Source organism: Cotesia glomerata, linkage group LG9, assembly GCF_020080835.1.
Source record: "Cotesia glomerata isolate CgM1 linkage group LG9, MPM_Cglom_v2.3, whole genome shotgun sequence".
Taxonomy (NCBI): domain Eukaryota; kingdom Metazoa; phylum Arthropoda; class Insecta; order Hymenoptera; family Braconidae; genus Cotesia; species Cotesia glomerata.
In genome coordinates, this window is record NC_058166.1 from 12,833,143 (window position 1) to 12,851,153 (window position 18,011).

The following is an 18,011-nucleotide window of genomic DNA, read 5'->3' on the forward strand; positions in this document are numbered from 1 at the left end:
TGGTTTTAAAATTTTTTTGTCTTAGAGCCAAAAGGGCGTATACAAAAAAAAATTTTTAACTTCCCGCTAAGAAAATTGAAAATTTTCAAAAATCGGGAAGTTACTGTTTTTACCCCGTTTTTCGAAAATCGAGTTTTCATCAGATCTCGACGTTTTGAGGTCCTAGGAAGCTTCCCTGACTATTCCCGCGATGGTGTCTGTATGTATGGGTGTGTGTGTGTGTATGTGTGTGTGTGTGTGTGTGTGTGTGTGTGTGTGTGTGTGTGTGTGTGTGTGTGTGTGTGTGTGTGTGTGTGTGTATGTAAACCTCTCATAACTTTTGAACGGCTTGACCGATTTGATCGCGGTTGGTGCCATTCGAAAGGGTTTGACTAAACTTAGATTTTGAATACAACTTGGACCGATTCGGACCGATGGATTTTGAGAAATTTTAAAAAAACTGCGAAAAAAAATTTTTTTCAAATGTGGTTTTTTTTTTAATAACTTTCAAACAGCTTGACCGATCAATTTCAAAAACTAATCAGCTCTCAACATCGAAAAACCACATCGATCGCCACCAAGCCGGTCAAAATCGGTTGATTCGTTCGTGAGTTATCGTTGACGAAAGAAATCGAAAAAAAGTGTTTTTTTCGAATTACACCGAAATTTCCGGTCTGATCAATTTGTGTTTGAAAATATATCATAGAATTCGAAAAACTGCGTTGAATGCCGCCAACCGCGTGAAAATCGGTTCATTCATTCAAAAGTTATTGCGGTTTGAAAATTCAAAAAATAGTGTTTTATTAAACTTCTATCAGACTTTTGAGCTCGGAGAGCTCAAAACTACACGAAAATTATATTTTTGAGCTCGAAGAGCTCAAAAACATCACAAATAAAATTTTGAGCGCTTAATTACAAAAATAACGGGAAGTTGCAGGGATGGCCTTCAGGGTCAACCGTTTTCCTAATTTTTTTATTTGCTTTTCTTACAAATCTTAAAGTTAAAAACATTTTTAGATTGGTTGAAGGAAAAAAATTTTTTTTATACGCGCCCTTTTGGCTCTGCAGAGCCAGAAGGGCGTAGATGTTGAGATGCGCCCTTTTGGCATTAGTAACGCGATATACTTTTTCATAAATTGTTGAACTTTAATCCGTTATTTATAGATAATTAGACAATCAAAATTTTTCTTTTATTTTTTTTTTAACTCACAACGAATACATTAAAAGACTGTCAGTTTTTTGAAAGTTTTTGACAATTAGTTTTTATTTATAACTAAAAAAATGGTGCAAAACTGCAGAGAACGTTATTCAATCAATGTTAAATATCCAATTTTTAATTGAATTCATCTCGGGTTATAGGTGGTCAATTGACTTCAAATTTTTAGGGTAATTGTATCATCATGTCTTTAATAAGTATACAAAAATTTAGAATTTTCTTACGGTATGCCTTAACCAGGCCAACTACCTTAATATGTATGCATTCTCAATGATATCTTTTATTAGTAATAGTATAAACGTGTATAGTAACGTACAAAAATACGGACCAAGCTACAACTGGTAAGAATATTTCCTAGAAAAATTTTAAAACATCAACTATATTAAACCACCAGCAATTGATGACATCTACAAATAATTTTTACTACTACTTACCACAAAACTCGATACTGTTGACTAAAATCAGCTGTCAATTCTGGGACAGAACTTCTTAGTGTCACATTAAGAAGCAGTTAAGCTTTCACCCGTGCAATTAAAATTGATTTCACGAACTGTTTACTTAAGCTTACTATAGATTCTAATACCTTTCTTCTGTTAGTAAATAAACCGTTCAATCAATATGTGTTTCAAATTTTTTAATATTTTACAATAACTTCCTTCAAATATTTATTAATTATTTTAATTATTATTATTATTAATATTGAAGAATTAAAAGTGATACGGAATTAATACAAGTGCAAAGTTCAATAAATTATTCCAGCCAACTGTATCTTAAATAATACTTATTATTTTTATTATAATTTATAAATAATAAGAATAAACATAACAGGGTTTATCAATGCTTAAATATTAAAAATAATAGTAATAAAAATTTAAACTTTGACCCAAATTATCTATACAAAATGTCAGGTGTGTATTTTTCTTTTATTGTTAATTTACATTTGTATTACTGAGATGAATAATTACAGGTATGTTCGAAAATGGTAATTATCAGATGTCTGATGAGAGTGATATGGCAACAATAGATATTAATAAAGAGGTAATTTTATTGTTGTTGATATAAATTATAATATAAGCATAATGTGATGAGATTATAATATAAATTTTATTGCAGTTTTCATTATTGGATCACATGGAAATTTCCATAGTCGAATCTGAAAAACGAGCTAATGGTGCTCTTAATTTACGAGAATTTTATACTGTTTATTTAATCGATACAAAGTAAGTAGAAACTTTAAGTGAACACAAGAAAGAAAGTAGTAAATATTTTTTAAATTTTATAACACTGAAATTAGTAGACACTTAACAATTTTTTTATTTTTTTTTAAAAATAAAATAGATTTAGGAAATTATTTTTAAAAAATTGCATTTATAATTTTTTAGAGCTTCTAGAGTTGGAATTTTTTAAATAAATTTTTTATGGTATAAATCATTTGTTAAAAAAATTATAAAAACATAAATCCGGTATCATAAATTATTGATAGTATTTTATTTATGCAATTATTTTCATATAATCTTAATAATTGAAAAATTTGTAAAAATTAAATTTGATCTATCAAATTTTTTTTTTTTATGTTAAAAGATTGAATTGTTTCTTCAATTTAAAATTTTAAATCAACGTAGATTTAACAGCCGAGACCAGTGATTGCAGTTTCAATCGGCTTAGCGAAACGAATGGAAATTTTGAAAAAATGTTTTTAGAGATAATAGATAATTTAATAAACTATTTCACCACAAAGCGATTTTTTCAAAAATTTCATTCGCTTCGTCAAACCAATCGAAACTGCAATTGCTCTGCTGTTAGGAGTGCGACAGAGATAGTTCCGTTGAACTCCGTGAGAGCAAAGCGAGAAAAAGATGGTCTCGCCTGTTAAGCTAAATAAAAAAAAATTCATTACACATCTTAATGAAATTTCAATTATAATAAATTAAAAAAGTTATGATATAAAAACAGCATGTGTAAAAAAATATTAACAGCTCATTGTTATAATTATAAAATTATTAATAATTTTTTCACTTAATTAGTAGCTTTTCTAAAATAAAAAATCGTTTATTTGAAAATTTTTTAATATTTAAAATTTTATTAGATTCGGAACAATAATTTTGAAATTGACGGTATAACTTCAAAAATTATATACAACTATGTACGTAGGATTATGTAAAAGAAAAAATTTTAATTTATATGCAGGATTAGTGTCTTTTAAATTAACTTATTTTTGTTTAGTCTAAATTAATTAATAATGGATATGATCGATTTCATAAATGAGGTCACTCCTGAAACATTAACATTGAATATTTCTCACATTTATTAAAAATATTTTGATATTGCATGGAACTGGGATATGTTGCGTAAATTCTGAAGTAATGGAAGTAATATTAGTCCGGAATATTACATTCACTACATTTCTGAAATGCTATTGTAATATTACGATGAAATATTTATTAATTTTTTTTAAGGCGGAGAAAAAAACTTTTATCTGAATAATAATGTAGAAAATAATATACAAAATTTAAGGAATGATACAATTACTTTTATCTTATCTTTATTCTTATTCATAGACTTTGACATTGTTATTATAAATAACGTAAAAGATTTAATATATACCATTTACATTGTGAACTTTAAAAATATATAATTTTTCAAGAACAATTCAATGAAAATTAGTTTTTAACTTCTTGCTGAGAAGATTAAAAATTTAAAAAAATTAGGAAATTATTTTTTTTGTTTAAGGGGTTACATGGGTCACGGCTTCAAAAAATCGATTTTTTTTATCGTCTTATTAAATTCTACAACATTGCTAGAATATCGTCCTGAAGTTTCAAGTCGATCCGAGTAATAGTTTCGGAGATACAATTTTAAAAAGTTGTGTGCTCAAGGAGCTGTTTTATTGTCACTCAAAACTTTAAACGCGTTTTTCTCAAAACTGTGTTTTCAAAAACGGTTGTCAAGATTTCTCGAGAACTACTCAACCGATCTTGATGAAATTTTAGACAGGTTTGCGATATATAATTTACAAGGACTTGGACGAAAGATTTTTTTTTTTTTTTCAATTACAACTATTCATGGAAAAAAGTAAACTGTAATCAATAATAGACGATTTATAATAAGTAATGATCAACTGCTAAAAATTACTATTTTACTGTTTTAAGATTTTACTATTCATTTTATAATATTTATTATTTAAATGCTACAATTTATTCTTTCAATGGAAGAAAATACTATTTCAGACAGTAATATTTGCTATTTGAATGTCGAAAATGTTAAAATATAATAATTAAGAATTTTGGCTTAGATATTTATCATTTTGTACCTAAAAAATAATCGCATGATATGTAAAAAGTATAAAATAAAGTTACTAAATTTCTAATACAAGCAACGTTAATATTTACAAAGTAAAATCGTAAATTTTAAACGCAACGCTAAAAATCAAACTATAATTGTTGACCTGCTTGAACTGTTAAAATATATATTTTAAAAGTAGAATTTTTGCTGTTTCAAATATTAAATTCTCCCAGAGTAAGACCCCCTTCTCCTCATCCGAGTTCCCCTTCTCATAGTATGGACTAAATATTGAAATAGCAATTTTTACTGTTTGAAACTGTAATTTTTTAAGGTGATAGAGTCGTTATTTACTATAGTGACAGCTACTAATCACTTATTTTCGATATTAAATTATAAATTGTGGCTTTTACACTTTTTACATTAAGTTCTGTAGTATTTATATTTTTGCCTCCCCGATGTCCGCTGTACTCTTTGAAACTATAAAAATTAACCGGAATCCGAGTGAATTTTACAGTTTACTTTTTTCCATGTTTAAAAAAAAAATGCTGCGAAATTTTTGCCCAATTTTTCATTTTTTCGTAAAAACCTCTACCAAAAGTCCAATTTTCATTTTTTTTCTTCGTCCAAGTTCTAGTTTAAAGTCTTAACTAAAGCACAGATTTTTTTTCACTTCAAATGATCCTGCTAGGAGCTCTGCTGACAAGGCGGACGCATCTTTTTTCCGAAGGCTCACCGGAAATGACGTCACAATGACAGAGTTTTTAGTATTTTTTTTTCAAAAATTTCAGTAATCTGTTCTTAAATATGTATCTTTAAAACAGTAAAAAATTTGAATAAAATATTTCATTTTTTATATTAAAAAAAAAATTGTTGAAAAAAGGCCTTTTTTCCCCGGAGGAAACCCATGTAACCCCTTAAAAGATTGTTTAATTTGATTTGCTTGAATTTAATTTAGAATAACCAATTCCAACCAGAAAGTTGATCTAGAATAAAGAAGTTATAATTATCCATTAAGTTAATTTGCCATATCTCGGTTTACTTACGAAATTTCCATAATAACAGAAGCTATACTCGAACCTAATTTAAATCGATGCTCATGCCCATAACATATTAATGAAGTTTGTGGGTATCTACCCAAAGTTATTCGGTCAGTAAACATAACTAATTACTAAATCCATATTGATGAGTGTTTAGCCTTCGATTAAGATTTTAAATTAAATTATGCCTTTGTAGGTCAGTATTTACACATTCATCTTCGTTCGAATCTCTATGAACAAAAAGCAAACCATTTATTTTTTTTAAGACCATCAAAATAAACTCTTTTCACTGCCAAATTAATAATATGCTGAATTATTTTTGGCTTTTTAGAGTAACAGATCCAGATTTTGAAGAAGCAATAAGGACAATCGGTTCATTGTGGCGTAGATATACTGAATTTGAAATGTTACGAGCTTACTTAGAAACGACATATCCTTACATCGTGGTGCCATCACTCCCAGAAAAAAGAGTTCTCTATGCATGGCAGAAAGTAACTACTGATACATTCGACCCAGATTTTGTCGATAGAAGACGAGCTGGGTTAGAAGTGAGTTTAAATTGAACTAATCTCGAATTAAACAATAACTAATTTATTCGATGACCACTAATTCATGTTTAATAATTTTTATAGACTTTTTTATTGAGAATAGCTTCACACCCGACATTATCAAAAGACAAACAATTCATGGGATTTCTTCAGCAAACTAATGGCTGGCGAGAAAGTCTCAAAGCTATTGGTTCCTCACAAAATCATGATGTAAAATTAAATCCTCTAAGCATTCCTGAAAAATTAGAAGATCGTGACAAACAATTTGAGTCTTACAAGACTTATGCGTCGGAACTTCATGTAAGTAAAATAAAAATAGGTTTGGTAACTCTAAATGTGCTTGCTTTAAACGCTTATGTCATATCCAATTTAATTTTTATGTAGATAACTTTTCATTAAATATCTGAATATGATTTTCGATATTTTAGTCATTTTTAATTAAACATCAATTAGATTAAAGATGGTCTACTAAATACTGCAAAAACAAAAATAATAACAAATAATTTCATTCTGAAAAATCCACTTTCTTCACAATTTACTTTCAAAGACTGTTTAAATTTTCTCGTGGATAGGAATCATCTTACGAGTCAAATGCTCTTTCGCGTTATGATAGGTTAAGGGGTGACTTTCGGGAATTTTTTTGACAGGGAAAATAAAGGAATTTGGGGGTCGGATATTTTTTATTTTATTAAGGGTACATTAAAGATTATTACCCTAAATTTTTATTAAAAAATATTTAATTATTACAAAGTTATTAACAATCTCATAGAGTACTAGAAAAAATTTCCCCCTCCATGGTCGGTTCGATAACTCAAAAACGGATCATCTGAAAATAAAAACCCAAATTGCTTTTTTAATCAGTAAGGATGTAGTTATCGTCGCACGTACAGAATTTTGAAAATTTTAATTTAAAAAAAAATGGTGACTGAAAATTTTCTCACTATTCTTACTATTTTTTTCTTTTGTTTCAACCCGGCTAAAAAATCTTTAAAATGAAAATTTTGTTAATTCCGTTCGTACGACGATAACTACATCCTTACTTATTAAAAAGTAATTTGGGTTTTTATTTTTAGATGATCCGTTTTTGAGTTATCGAACCGATCATGGAGGGGGAAATTTTTTCTAGTGCTCTACGAGATTATTAATAACTTTGTAATAATTAAATGTTTTTTAATAAAAATTTAGGGTAATGATCTTTAATGTACCCTTAATAAAATAAAAAAATCCGATTCCCAAATTCTTTTATTTTCCCTGTCAAAAAAATTTCCGAAAGTCACCTCTATTTTTCGATTGTCACAGTGGTGTTCCCCCTTAATTTCGAATTACCCTATATGCAAGCGCGCATCGCCCCTATACGGCTCTCTTTATGGAAAGTAACTTATGGATGTCTCATGAGTAAAAATTGTAAAGAAACGATGATAAAAATCTTTTATTTAAGCTAAAATGAATAATAATTTAGCCACGAATAGCGACAGCTTCAATATTTATTATACGAACCTAATAAAAAAAGAATCAGGCTAATTGAACATGTTTTTCGAGAGTCATAGTGTTAAAATAATTATGTTTGTACAGGAAGTTTCATGATATTTTTTTTTTTTTAATTAAGATTTTATATGGAATTACTTATTAATCAAATTTAAAGTGTATGAAATTTGGTCATTAATGTTTTATCTTTTTTCCAATATGCATTTTTTCATTATTTAGATGATTAGATAATTTATTTATTCGACCACAAGGCAATAGCGTCTTGCGACTGTTCAAAAAAATAATACAATACATAATTAATGTCCATTTATAAAAAAGTTAACAAGATTTGATTAGATTCATCAAATTTTTATAATTTACAGAATAATTTGAACAATTTCTTACGTCTCCGGGCAAGGCTGGCAGAAAAGCAGTACCATTTGTTCAAGCTGCACGCGAATTATGGCCGTGTGTTTAGCGAATGGAGTGCTATCGAAAAAGAATTGGGTGATGGATTGCAGAAAACCGGGCATCATTTAGACTCTCTAGCTGCTGTAATTGATAGTCACCTCGAAGAAGAGGAATTGATCGCAGATCAACTTAAAGAGTGGTTATTTGGGGCCAGTGCACTGCAAGCTGTTATAAGACGCCGAGAAGCTCTGCAGCTGAGCAAAGAGGAAGCTACAGATAATTTGAATAATGCGTATGAACAGCGACAAAAAATTGTTCAAGGTATCAAAACTATTATTCATTTTTGAATAAAAATTAATTAAATTCAATCATTAATTGTATAAATTTAAAATTTTCATGATTAAATTAGTATTCTCGGTTAGAGATTTACTGTTTAGAATTTGATGAAATTCGATATAGTATTAGTAAATTATAGAAAGATAATAAACCCACTAAATTTTTGAAATGCTCAAGAGAACCAGTCAAAAATATTGAACTTTTACAATTTTAGAGTTAAACATTAAGGAGTTACATGAGCTTACGCCGTTAAAAAATATGCTTTAGCATTGACAGCATAATTTCTGACAGGGTTATGTGAAATCAAAAATCGAATTTTTAATTTAAGATTTAAAAAAAAATTCAAATTTCGCTCAAATTTGCACCACAATTTGGTTTTTCAAAATTAATTGTGATTAAAGAAAAAAAATCCTTCGTCCAAGTTCTTGTCAAAATTATCTCGAAGACGCGTGCGGAATTTCATCAAGATCTGTTCAGTAGTTTTCAAAAAACCTTGACAACCGATTTTAAAAATAGCGTTTCGAGATAAATGCGTTTAAAGTTTTGAGCGCTTAGCAGAACTGACTTTGAGAGAATTTCTCAAGGCTCCATCTCTTAAAACCTTACTCCGATCGACTTGAAAATTTAGAACAATATTCTAGACATGTTGTAGAATTTAATAAGATGAAAAACCAATTTCTTGAAGCTTCTATAAACCCATGTAACCCCTTAAGTCATATCAGTAATGACAGTTTTTATTTTATTTTACAAAAAAGTGGCGTTCAGATTTTAATAAAAATTGAGGGGATGAAAAGAAATAACATATTGAATACTTTCTATTATTAAAAGTACAGATTCAGAGTATGTGATGGTAATAATTGATATTATGGAATGAGCGTGGAGTAGCTAATAGAATTTAGAAGAGTCTTAATACGTAAAACGCACGTCTGCTCTTTATACTTTATTGAACTAGACTGACTATATGCATTACTAAATGAGTATGACTGAGAACTATGAATGTCTCCCATCACCAAGATCGTATATGCTCAACAGTAATTGACAAAAAAAAACTTTAAAAAATGATCTCTTTCTCTAATGTTACTTTGCATAGAAAAATTAATTACGTAAATCAAATAAGGGTTTAGAACATTTAGAATATTTGAAAATTGTGGGATATCTGTGATACTACCTTAATATCATTCCTTATATTTGTATGGAGTCACAAAATATGAATTTAAAAGCTACAGGTGCTGATTATTTCTTATTGAACTATTTCATTAAAACTCTAGTGGTTTTGTTTAAATAGTACGTATTCATTAGTTGAGTGCTGGCACATCTGTTGTGAGGTGCATTTGCACTATAATAGCTTTTACGAGTCGTTGAATTAGAACGACTGTGTCATAAGTGAAAAAAATGCTGCAAGCTATAAGCAATAAAATATCAATGTGTGTAAAACTTTTTTTGTTAAATTTTGGTTATGAAAAAAATTAATTTCAACAGGTAAACTAGGACTAATGTCACGGCTATTTGGTGCAGTAGATTCCGAAGAAATGCGTGGCCAAAAATGTAATCAGCTGGAGCAGAAAATTGTTGTAATGGAAAATACTGTTAAAGAAGTCGATGAAAATTTAACGTAAGTGAACTATAAATAATTTTTTTCCCCTCTGGGCGTAAAGCGGCAACTTTAGCCCCGCTGCGCTAAACGAAGTTGCCGCTTTCCGCCTTCTTCGGGGAAAAAAATAGTATACACTCCTTGGGAAGTAAATATGAAAGCCTCAGATCACATGTTTGTTGACCTCGGCTTCGCCTCGGTCAATTGCATGTGATCTGAGACCTTTCTTACTTTACTTCCCTAGGGGTGTAATATACTATTAATTTTAGTTTATTATTTTAATGACTAATTGTGATTGTTTTGCAGATCATTTTCAATAAAAGCGTTGTCAGACATTGAAAGATTTCAACGGCAAAAAGATACTGATATCAAAGAAGCTCTAGCTAATTATTGTTTACTACAATTCAAACTCGCTAAAAAGGTATTTATTATTTAATATTATCGAATAGTTGTTACTATTATCGAATAGTTGTGAGATAGTCTTTTACTCCCGACTTGTCAAAGTCAAACAATTTTATCATTTTTCCCTGAGTGGTTAGAGCTATTAAAGCATTATTTTGATAAAAATGTAGAAATTGAACAATTCAATGATGAAGATTAGCATAACTTGCTTATAAATAAATAATTGTGTGTAAGAATTTTATATTGCCTGATCTAGTCATAAATGACTATAAATGAGAAAAACAAATTATTTATGAAAGTTTTTCATTATTTTTTTTTTTTTTTAAATAAATCCTTCAATTAACATGTCGTATTAATCAACAAATGGTTGAACCAAGACCTTAGGGAGACAAAGAACTTTTTTTTTAACTTCTTCAATTATGATTATTAATATTTTTTTTTACTGAGTGTATAGTATACATTTATTTATAATTATTGGTGTCTTATGTCCTGAAGGATTCCGTTCATTTTAAGCTTTGAGAGATAAAGAATCATGTTTATTTTAGAATTTAACACCCTTAACTTAAGTCTCTAATGTAGACGATACAGCGTTTCGTTGCCTTTGGTAAGAAAATTATACCTGATATGCTCATTAATAGCCCAACATGGCTAATTGTCATTTAAGCCATGCATGAGAATATCTAAACAAATCAAAAAATAATATAGATTTATCAGAAAACTCTTTCACGGGAAATGAACAATGTTTAATAAAATTTCGATCATTTTTTTTTTAATTTCCTTTGATTTCTTACTTATTGAGGCTTCGTTTGTTTCTGTGGAAAAAATAGGATCGATACTGCTACTCTGAACACTTTATTTGATAAATTTAATTTCTTTCTTTTAACGCTTGTTATATTAATCTCTCACTTTAATTGATTATATTAAGTCGATTTGTGGTACCGAGTTGAGATTTAATTTCGACGTAGAATTAAATTGACGAATTAGGTAGACAAGGATAATAAACGAATAATTTCCATTTAGTTTTATTTTCTTTGTTGTATATAAAATTATTTGAATTGAGTTTATTCATTGTTGGATGAAAACTGAATTCCTCAATCTATTTGTCTGTATTTGTATCCAACATCCAAATTGAAAATAAATTTAATATACAATTGTAAGTGAAATCGACAGAAATATCCGTGACTCAAATTTTTAGTAAATTTTTTTTTTTCATTAATTATTAAGTATTAGTTGATTTTATAAAAATCTAACTATTGTATTGCACGCCTCATGGCGCGAAGCGCGTGAGGTTGTGCTTTATACTCGACTCGTTAAGGTCAATCAATTTTATGATCTTTAAATGCTTCTATCACAATTATACTACACTTATACAATAATATAAGTAGATGTACACCGAAAAAACACTTAAATTAAACCATCTTTTACTTTCTAAAATCATTTCATGTTGCTATTTTGAAAAAAAAAAAAAATGTTTTGAAAAAAATTTTACGTGGACGTCCAAATGTCACCTCATTTTGGATGTACCAACGATTATTCCCGAACAAATTGATATTTCAAGACTAGACCTTTTTTATTAGTTTAAGAATTCGATGAACTGGGTCCGTATTTCATATCAGTGGCCTAGTTTACGTATATTTTTTTTAACCCGTCGAGGACACATGGGGTCCAGTGGACCCCAGGCGAACTTTGAGGCAATTTTAAATTTAGAAGGAGATTTATAAATGAGTCTTAGCGTGCAATCTGTTATCGGTTGAAATCTACGCAATAAGTTGTGATACGTCACAAAGCTCTCCATGCTGTTAGCCTCATTTTAAGCGACTGACCGAAATTCGTAACTTCAAACTTCAGAATAAATATATTTCTTTCAAACTTCATTAAATATTGATTTTTTTCTTTAAAATATATTGTTTTCCGAATAAACTGGCGTCGGTTTTTTTTCGATATCGTAAAAATCAAAATTTCTGCAGCTATTTTTATAAAAAAAGTTAAGCTTTTTTTTCTAAACGATTTTTTAGTATTTTTAATTTTAATTATTAGAAATCTAAAATAGCTAGTAGATATTTAGAGGGAATGTTATATTAAAGTTTGGTGCCAATTATAAGTCAATACATCACATAGGAAATGAATTAAAACTGTTTTGCTGAGTAATCCATAATTTTTACGCAAGACTGTACCCGTAGAGATGCAATCCATATAATTGTTTCTGAGCGACTCCATAGATATACTTTTTCATGAATTGTTGAACTTTAATCTGTTATTTATAAATAATTCGACGGTCATGAATTTTGTTTTATTTTTTTTTAAACCCACAACAAATACATTAAAAGACTGTCAGTTTTTTGAAAGTTTCAGTTAAAGAAATAGCAGGTATCATAAGTGAAGAAATCTGCCTAGTATATAAACATAACCAATATAATTCAATAATTTATTTTAAACAAATGACAATCGAATAGAATAAATTTAGTTACAATAAAAATTCATCATCATATCATATACTAAAACCTTCTCCGAAACACGCTGCATCTTATGATATAATAAGTATTATTCCGATCGGTTCAGTAGCTTTCGCAGTATAATCGAACAAAAGAAACCGGCTCTCCATTTATTAGTATAGATATGGATTTTTTCAAACATTTTCTTTCTGTTTTAATACTTTCAATAATTTTATAACTTTTACACATTTAGCTATTTCAAAATTTGTTAAAGATCATACCAACTTTTCTTGTCCCGTAATTTTTATTGGGCACCAATACATTTTGAATTTTAATCATTTTTAACTTCCCGCTAAGAAAATAGAAGATTTTCAAAAATCGGGAAGTTATTGTTTTCACCCCGTTTTGCAAAAATCGAGTTTTTATCAGATCTCGACGTTTGAAGGTCACAGGAAGCTTCCCTGACTATCCCCGCGAGATTGTCACGGTGTGTGTGTGTGTGTGTGTGTGTGTGTGTGTGTGTAAAAGTATGTGAACCGCTTATAACTTTTGAACGGCTTGACCGATTTCATCGCGGTTGGTGCCATTCGAAAGGGCTTGACCAAACTTAAATTTTGAAAACTATTTGGACCGATTCAGATCAATAGATTTTGAGAAATCTTAAAAAAACTGAAAAAAAAATTTTTTTCAAATGTGATTTTTTTGGAATAACTTTTAAACGGCTTGATGGTTCAATTCCAAAAACTAATCAGATTTTAACCTCAAAAACCACGTCGATCGCCACCAGTCTGGTCAAAATCGGTTGATTCGTTCGAGAGATATCGTGAAAACCGAAAAAAGCGTTTTTTCGTAATAACTCCGAAATTCCTAGCGCGATCAATTTAAAATTTGAGTTTCTTTGTGAGGCTTAAAAAATTGCGTCGAATGCTGCCAACCGCGTGAAAATCGATTTATTCATTCAAAAGTTATTGCGGTTTAAAAATTCAAAAAATAGTGTCATCAAATCTCTATCAGACTTTTGAGCTCGAAGAGCTCAAAAGCATAGGAAAGCAATCTCTTTGAGCTCGGAGAGCTCAAAATAACCCATAAATTGTATTTTTAAGCTCGAAGAGCTCAAAAACGTCATTGGTGCAATTTTAAGCGCTTAAGTATGGAATTAGCGGGAAGTTACAGGGATGGCCTTCAGGGTCAACCATTTTTTTTCTAATTTTTTTTTAAAATTAAGAAACTGATACAGAACTGCAGAGAGCGTATGCAATAGGGTGATTCAAAAAATCTTTTTAATTTTTTTTTTTAACTCTTATCCTCTTAAAAGTTTCTATTTGATAAAAAAAAATTAGGAAAACGGTTGATCCTGAAGGCCATCCCTGCAACTTCCCGTTATTTTTGTAATTAAGCGCTCAAAATTTTATTCATTATGTTTTTGAGCTCTTCGAGCTCAAAACTATAATTTTCGTGTAGTTTTGAGCTCTCCGAGCTCAAAAGTCTGATAGAAGTTTAATAAAACACTATTTTTTGAATTTTCAAACCGCAATAACTTTTGAATGAACGAACCGATTTTCACGCGGTTGGCAGCATTCGACGCAGTTTTTCAAATTCTATGGTACATTTTTAATCACAAATCGATCAGACCGGAAATTTCGGTGTAATTTGAAAAAAACACTTTTTTTTCGATTTCTTTCGTCAACGATAACTCACGAACGAATCAACCGATTTTGACCAGCTTGGTCGCGATCGACGTGGTTTTTCGATGTTGAGAGCTGATTAGTTTTTGGAATTGATCGGTCAAGCCGTTTGAATGTTATTCAAAAAAAATCACATTTGAAAAAATTTTTTTTCGGAGTTTTTTTAAGATTTCTCAAAATCTATAGGTCCGAATCGGTCCAACTTGTATTCAAAATCTAAGTTTAGTCGAACCCTTTCGAATGGCACCAACCGCGATCAAATCGGTCAAGCCGTTCAAAAGTTATGAGAGGTTTACACACACACACACACACACACACACACACACACACACACACACACACACACACACACACACACACACACACACACACAGTCTTTAAAGACTTGCGTTCCACCGAAAGAAAAAGAGCAAATAGCAGAAGATAGAAGGAAGGTAGTTAACACCTTAGCCACCAGAAGGAAGAGCAGTAGCTAGATCCTCCCTTCACGAAGTAATGCCTGACGGCGGTTTCCATGAGGGATTAGAGGAAAGAAGGAAAAGGGGTTTAGGGTTTAGTGGGTAGGGGCGTTAGTGTCGAGTTTTAGTATGACGCTGCGTCGAGTCGCCACATATCCAGGCCAAACAGCTATGCCTAGAATCCGTAAAAAGGATTCCCCCCCCCCTAAGGGAAAAACACACACACACACACACACACACACACACACACACACATACATACAGACAGACAGACATACAGACACTATCGCGGGAATAGTCAGGGAAGCTTCCTAGGACCTCAAAACGTCGAGATCTAATGAAAACTCGATTTTCGAAAAACAGGGTAAAAACAATAACTTCCCGATTTTTAATTTTTTCAATTTTCTTAGCGGGAAGTTAAAAATAAAAAATACTCTGTAAGAAATTACTTAATAATAATTTTTTTTTTTAATCAATTGCACAATTAATTTTTTTCTTAAAAAATGAATGAGCGTTATGAGGCGTGCACTTTTAGATTTTCCAAAATTTTTATCCTTATGACAGAACTTTTGAAAAATCTTGCTATATCTTGACTCAATTCCGACTCGAGCTGTCGTAAGAGACGTACGTATTAGTAAACGCGTAATTACTACTAAAGTGGATTATATTGTGAAAGTTTGTGTAGTCGTTAGTCTTATTATATAGTGCTATTGATCTCAATTGCTAGATCACGGTAATTTTGAGTAAATAATTTTAAAAACGAGCGTAAATTTCCCTCCTCGGCTTCGCCTCGGACGTTAAATTTGCGCCCGTTACGAACCTTTCCGCCACAAAGCTTAAACTCATATCGAAATATCGTCGCTGTCAGAAAACCGTCACTCCACGGCCTTATGACATAAATATCTATTTTATAACGTTGACTGTCTAAACCTTAAAAAATATTTGAACAACAATCTTATCAAAAACTTTTACAGCTTTAACTGTAATTAACACAAGACATTATCGTGTCTCATATTACCAAATATAGTTTGCATTTAATTCTCGATGCATCATCACATCAGTAGCAATTTTAGCATTAAGATTATGATCCTCATAATATTTCTTATTCACAATCCATTCTACCATTTTCTTAGTGCCAAAATCAGCACAAATTTTCGAATCACCAATTAGACTAGTATGAAAGCGACAGAAGGAACCCTGAATATAAAAAGCATTTTCGTTATAGTTCAATTTATCCATACACAAACTCGAGTCAATAAACTCTCTCGATAAATTGAAACTTCTCTGCAATTTATTTCTATGAATCGCATTTTTGACAAATATACGTTTGTTGCTAAGAGCGAAATCAACGACATTTTTAATTATATCGATAACACGAGATGAATCATGCGATCCATTAACCCATTCTATTCCATATGTTTCATAATAATTTTCATTGTAATCAGCAATAAAACTTTGCATATTCAACAAATCCCTTGGAAATTTAACAACAAATAAATTATGGTGGACGATCGATCCTTTATTGTCTATCCCGTAAATACTTATCTCTTTCATAGCGAATTTATTATTTGCGGAGTAATATCCATTGAAATCAACAACAGCACATGAAATTTTCAATATTCCAGAATACCAATCGAGTATTTTCCTAGCGTTATAACCTGCGCAATCGTATGGTCGAGCTCGGCTATCATGAAAAGTACATATAAGAGCTTGCTCTGCTGTAAATACAAGTAATTTTTAGTTTTTAGAAGTCTTACCTACTTAGGATTCTCTTGCAAGGAACAATTAACAACTTGCATAACACTTTGCAAAATTCCCCTCTAAAGGGTATTATTAACACCATTATTTATAAGGCACTAAATTTAAATATCAAAATAATCCATTAAAAAATAGAATACAAAAATTGTCAAAAGATTAGCTTACTTAATAATTAGATGTTGATCATAATCTCAAGCTTACCCTCACTTCTCTGTTTCCCTCTATCCGACAAATTATAGTATCTCATCGTACTTGCGTAAATAGAAACTTTGAAAATGAAATACTGAAAATTTGGAAATAAAGGCGCTTGTCGATATATAACAATTTTTTTTTGAATTTCAACTTATTGAAACCTATAATATTATTTGTTTTTTTATATAAAAAATGACAACAAGAAAAATTTTTTGTTACAGGGTCTCCAAACTTGGCAACATATCAAACAATGTTTAGAAAGTATGCCTTAATGAAAATAGCAAGAAAAAATAACCAAAACCAATCATTACTATTATGTCATTAACGTACCTAAAAACTGAAAAGTCATACAAACATTAAATTATAAAGTCACTAATATATTATATTACAAAACTAAGTAGAACCACAAGAAAAAAAAAGAACAAAATTATATAAAATCACCCAAGTGAACAAATAGATATTGTACATTCCTTAATATACGTAATTTATACACTGTACAATATTTTTAAATAATTTATAATTTATAAGATTATACATGAATAATTTTTTTGTTAACTGTTGGTATTATTTTGTAAGGTTATCATTAATTGTTATTACTATTTAATTAAAGTTATGAAATACTGTTTAGATGTGTAATAATTAAGAAATCATCAAAGAACAATAATATATATGCGTAATATAAGAAACTGCCATGATTAGTTAAATATTATTGATTAATTGTGTCGATTTATAATGATTAAACATTTGTGAAATTTATTTATTTCTGGAGCTCCCGGGTAATGTAATGAACAAATTTTTATAAAAAAAAAAAAAAAATAAATAAAATGAATTGGAAATAAAAATCTAAACATTGAATTTGTTGTTTTTTTAATCAATTTTGTAGGTTGCAATTAAACGGGTGGTCAATGTGAAATTATGCGTAGAAAATCAATTGCTGGTTTAACTGCCAGGAAAATTCAAGCATCGACCTCCGGAAATGACTTTTCATGCAAGAGTGCTTTTATATTGTCAAGATGTGTATCGAATTAAATGCACACGATTTGTTAAGTTTATTGCGGAGATTTTTATAATGTTACTTACCGTTTTAAAATAAAAATTTTTCTAAAATTTAGACCCAAAATTGCTGAAAATTAAAAATGCATGAATGAATCCTTATTTTTTTTTTATTCTATCAAAAATAAGTTCTTTTTTTAATTTGAAAATAATTAGATAAAAATAAT

The 18,011-nt window shown here is 29.7% G+C and overlaps 1 protein-coding gene across 1 annotated transcript; it reads left to right on the forward strand.

The window, feature by feature from the left end:
• The first annotated feature begins 1,498 nt into the window (after window positions 1-1,498).
• On the forward strand, window positions 1,499-17,646 carry LOC123271480 (sorting nexin-4-like). Its single transcript, XM_044737827.1, has 9 exons — window positions 1,499-2,103; window positions 2,163-2,233; window positions 2,309-2,415; window positions 5,846-6,062; window positions 6,147-6,362; window positions 7,910-8,258; window positions 9,753-9,885; window positions 10,171-10,285; window positions 17,013-17,646. Exons 1-9 carry the CDS (start codon window positions 2,097-2,099, stop codon window positions 17,061-17,063), a joined length of 1,266 nt encoding a protein of 421 aa, XP_044593762.1. The 5' UTR covers window positions 1,499-2,096; the 3' UTR covers window positions 17,064-17,646.
• The last annotated feature ends 365 nt before the right edge of the window (window positions 17,647-18,011 follow it).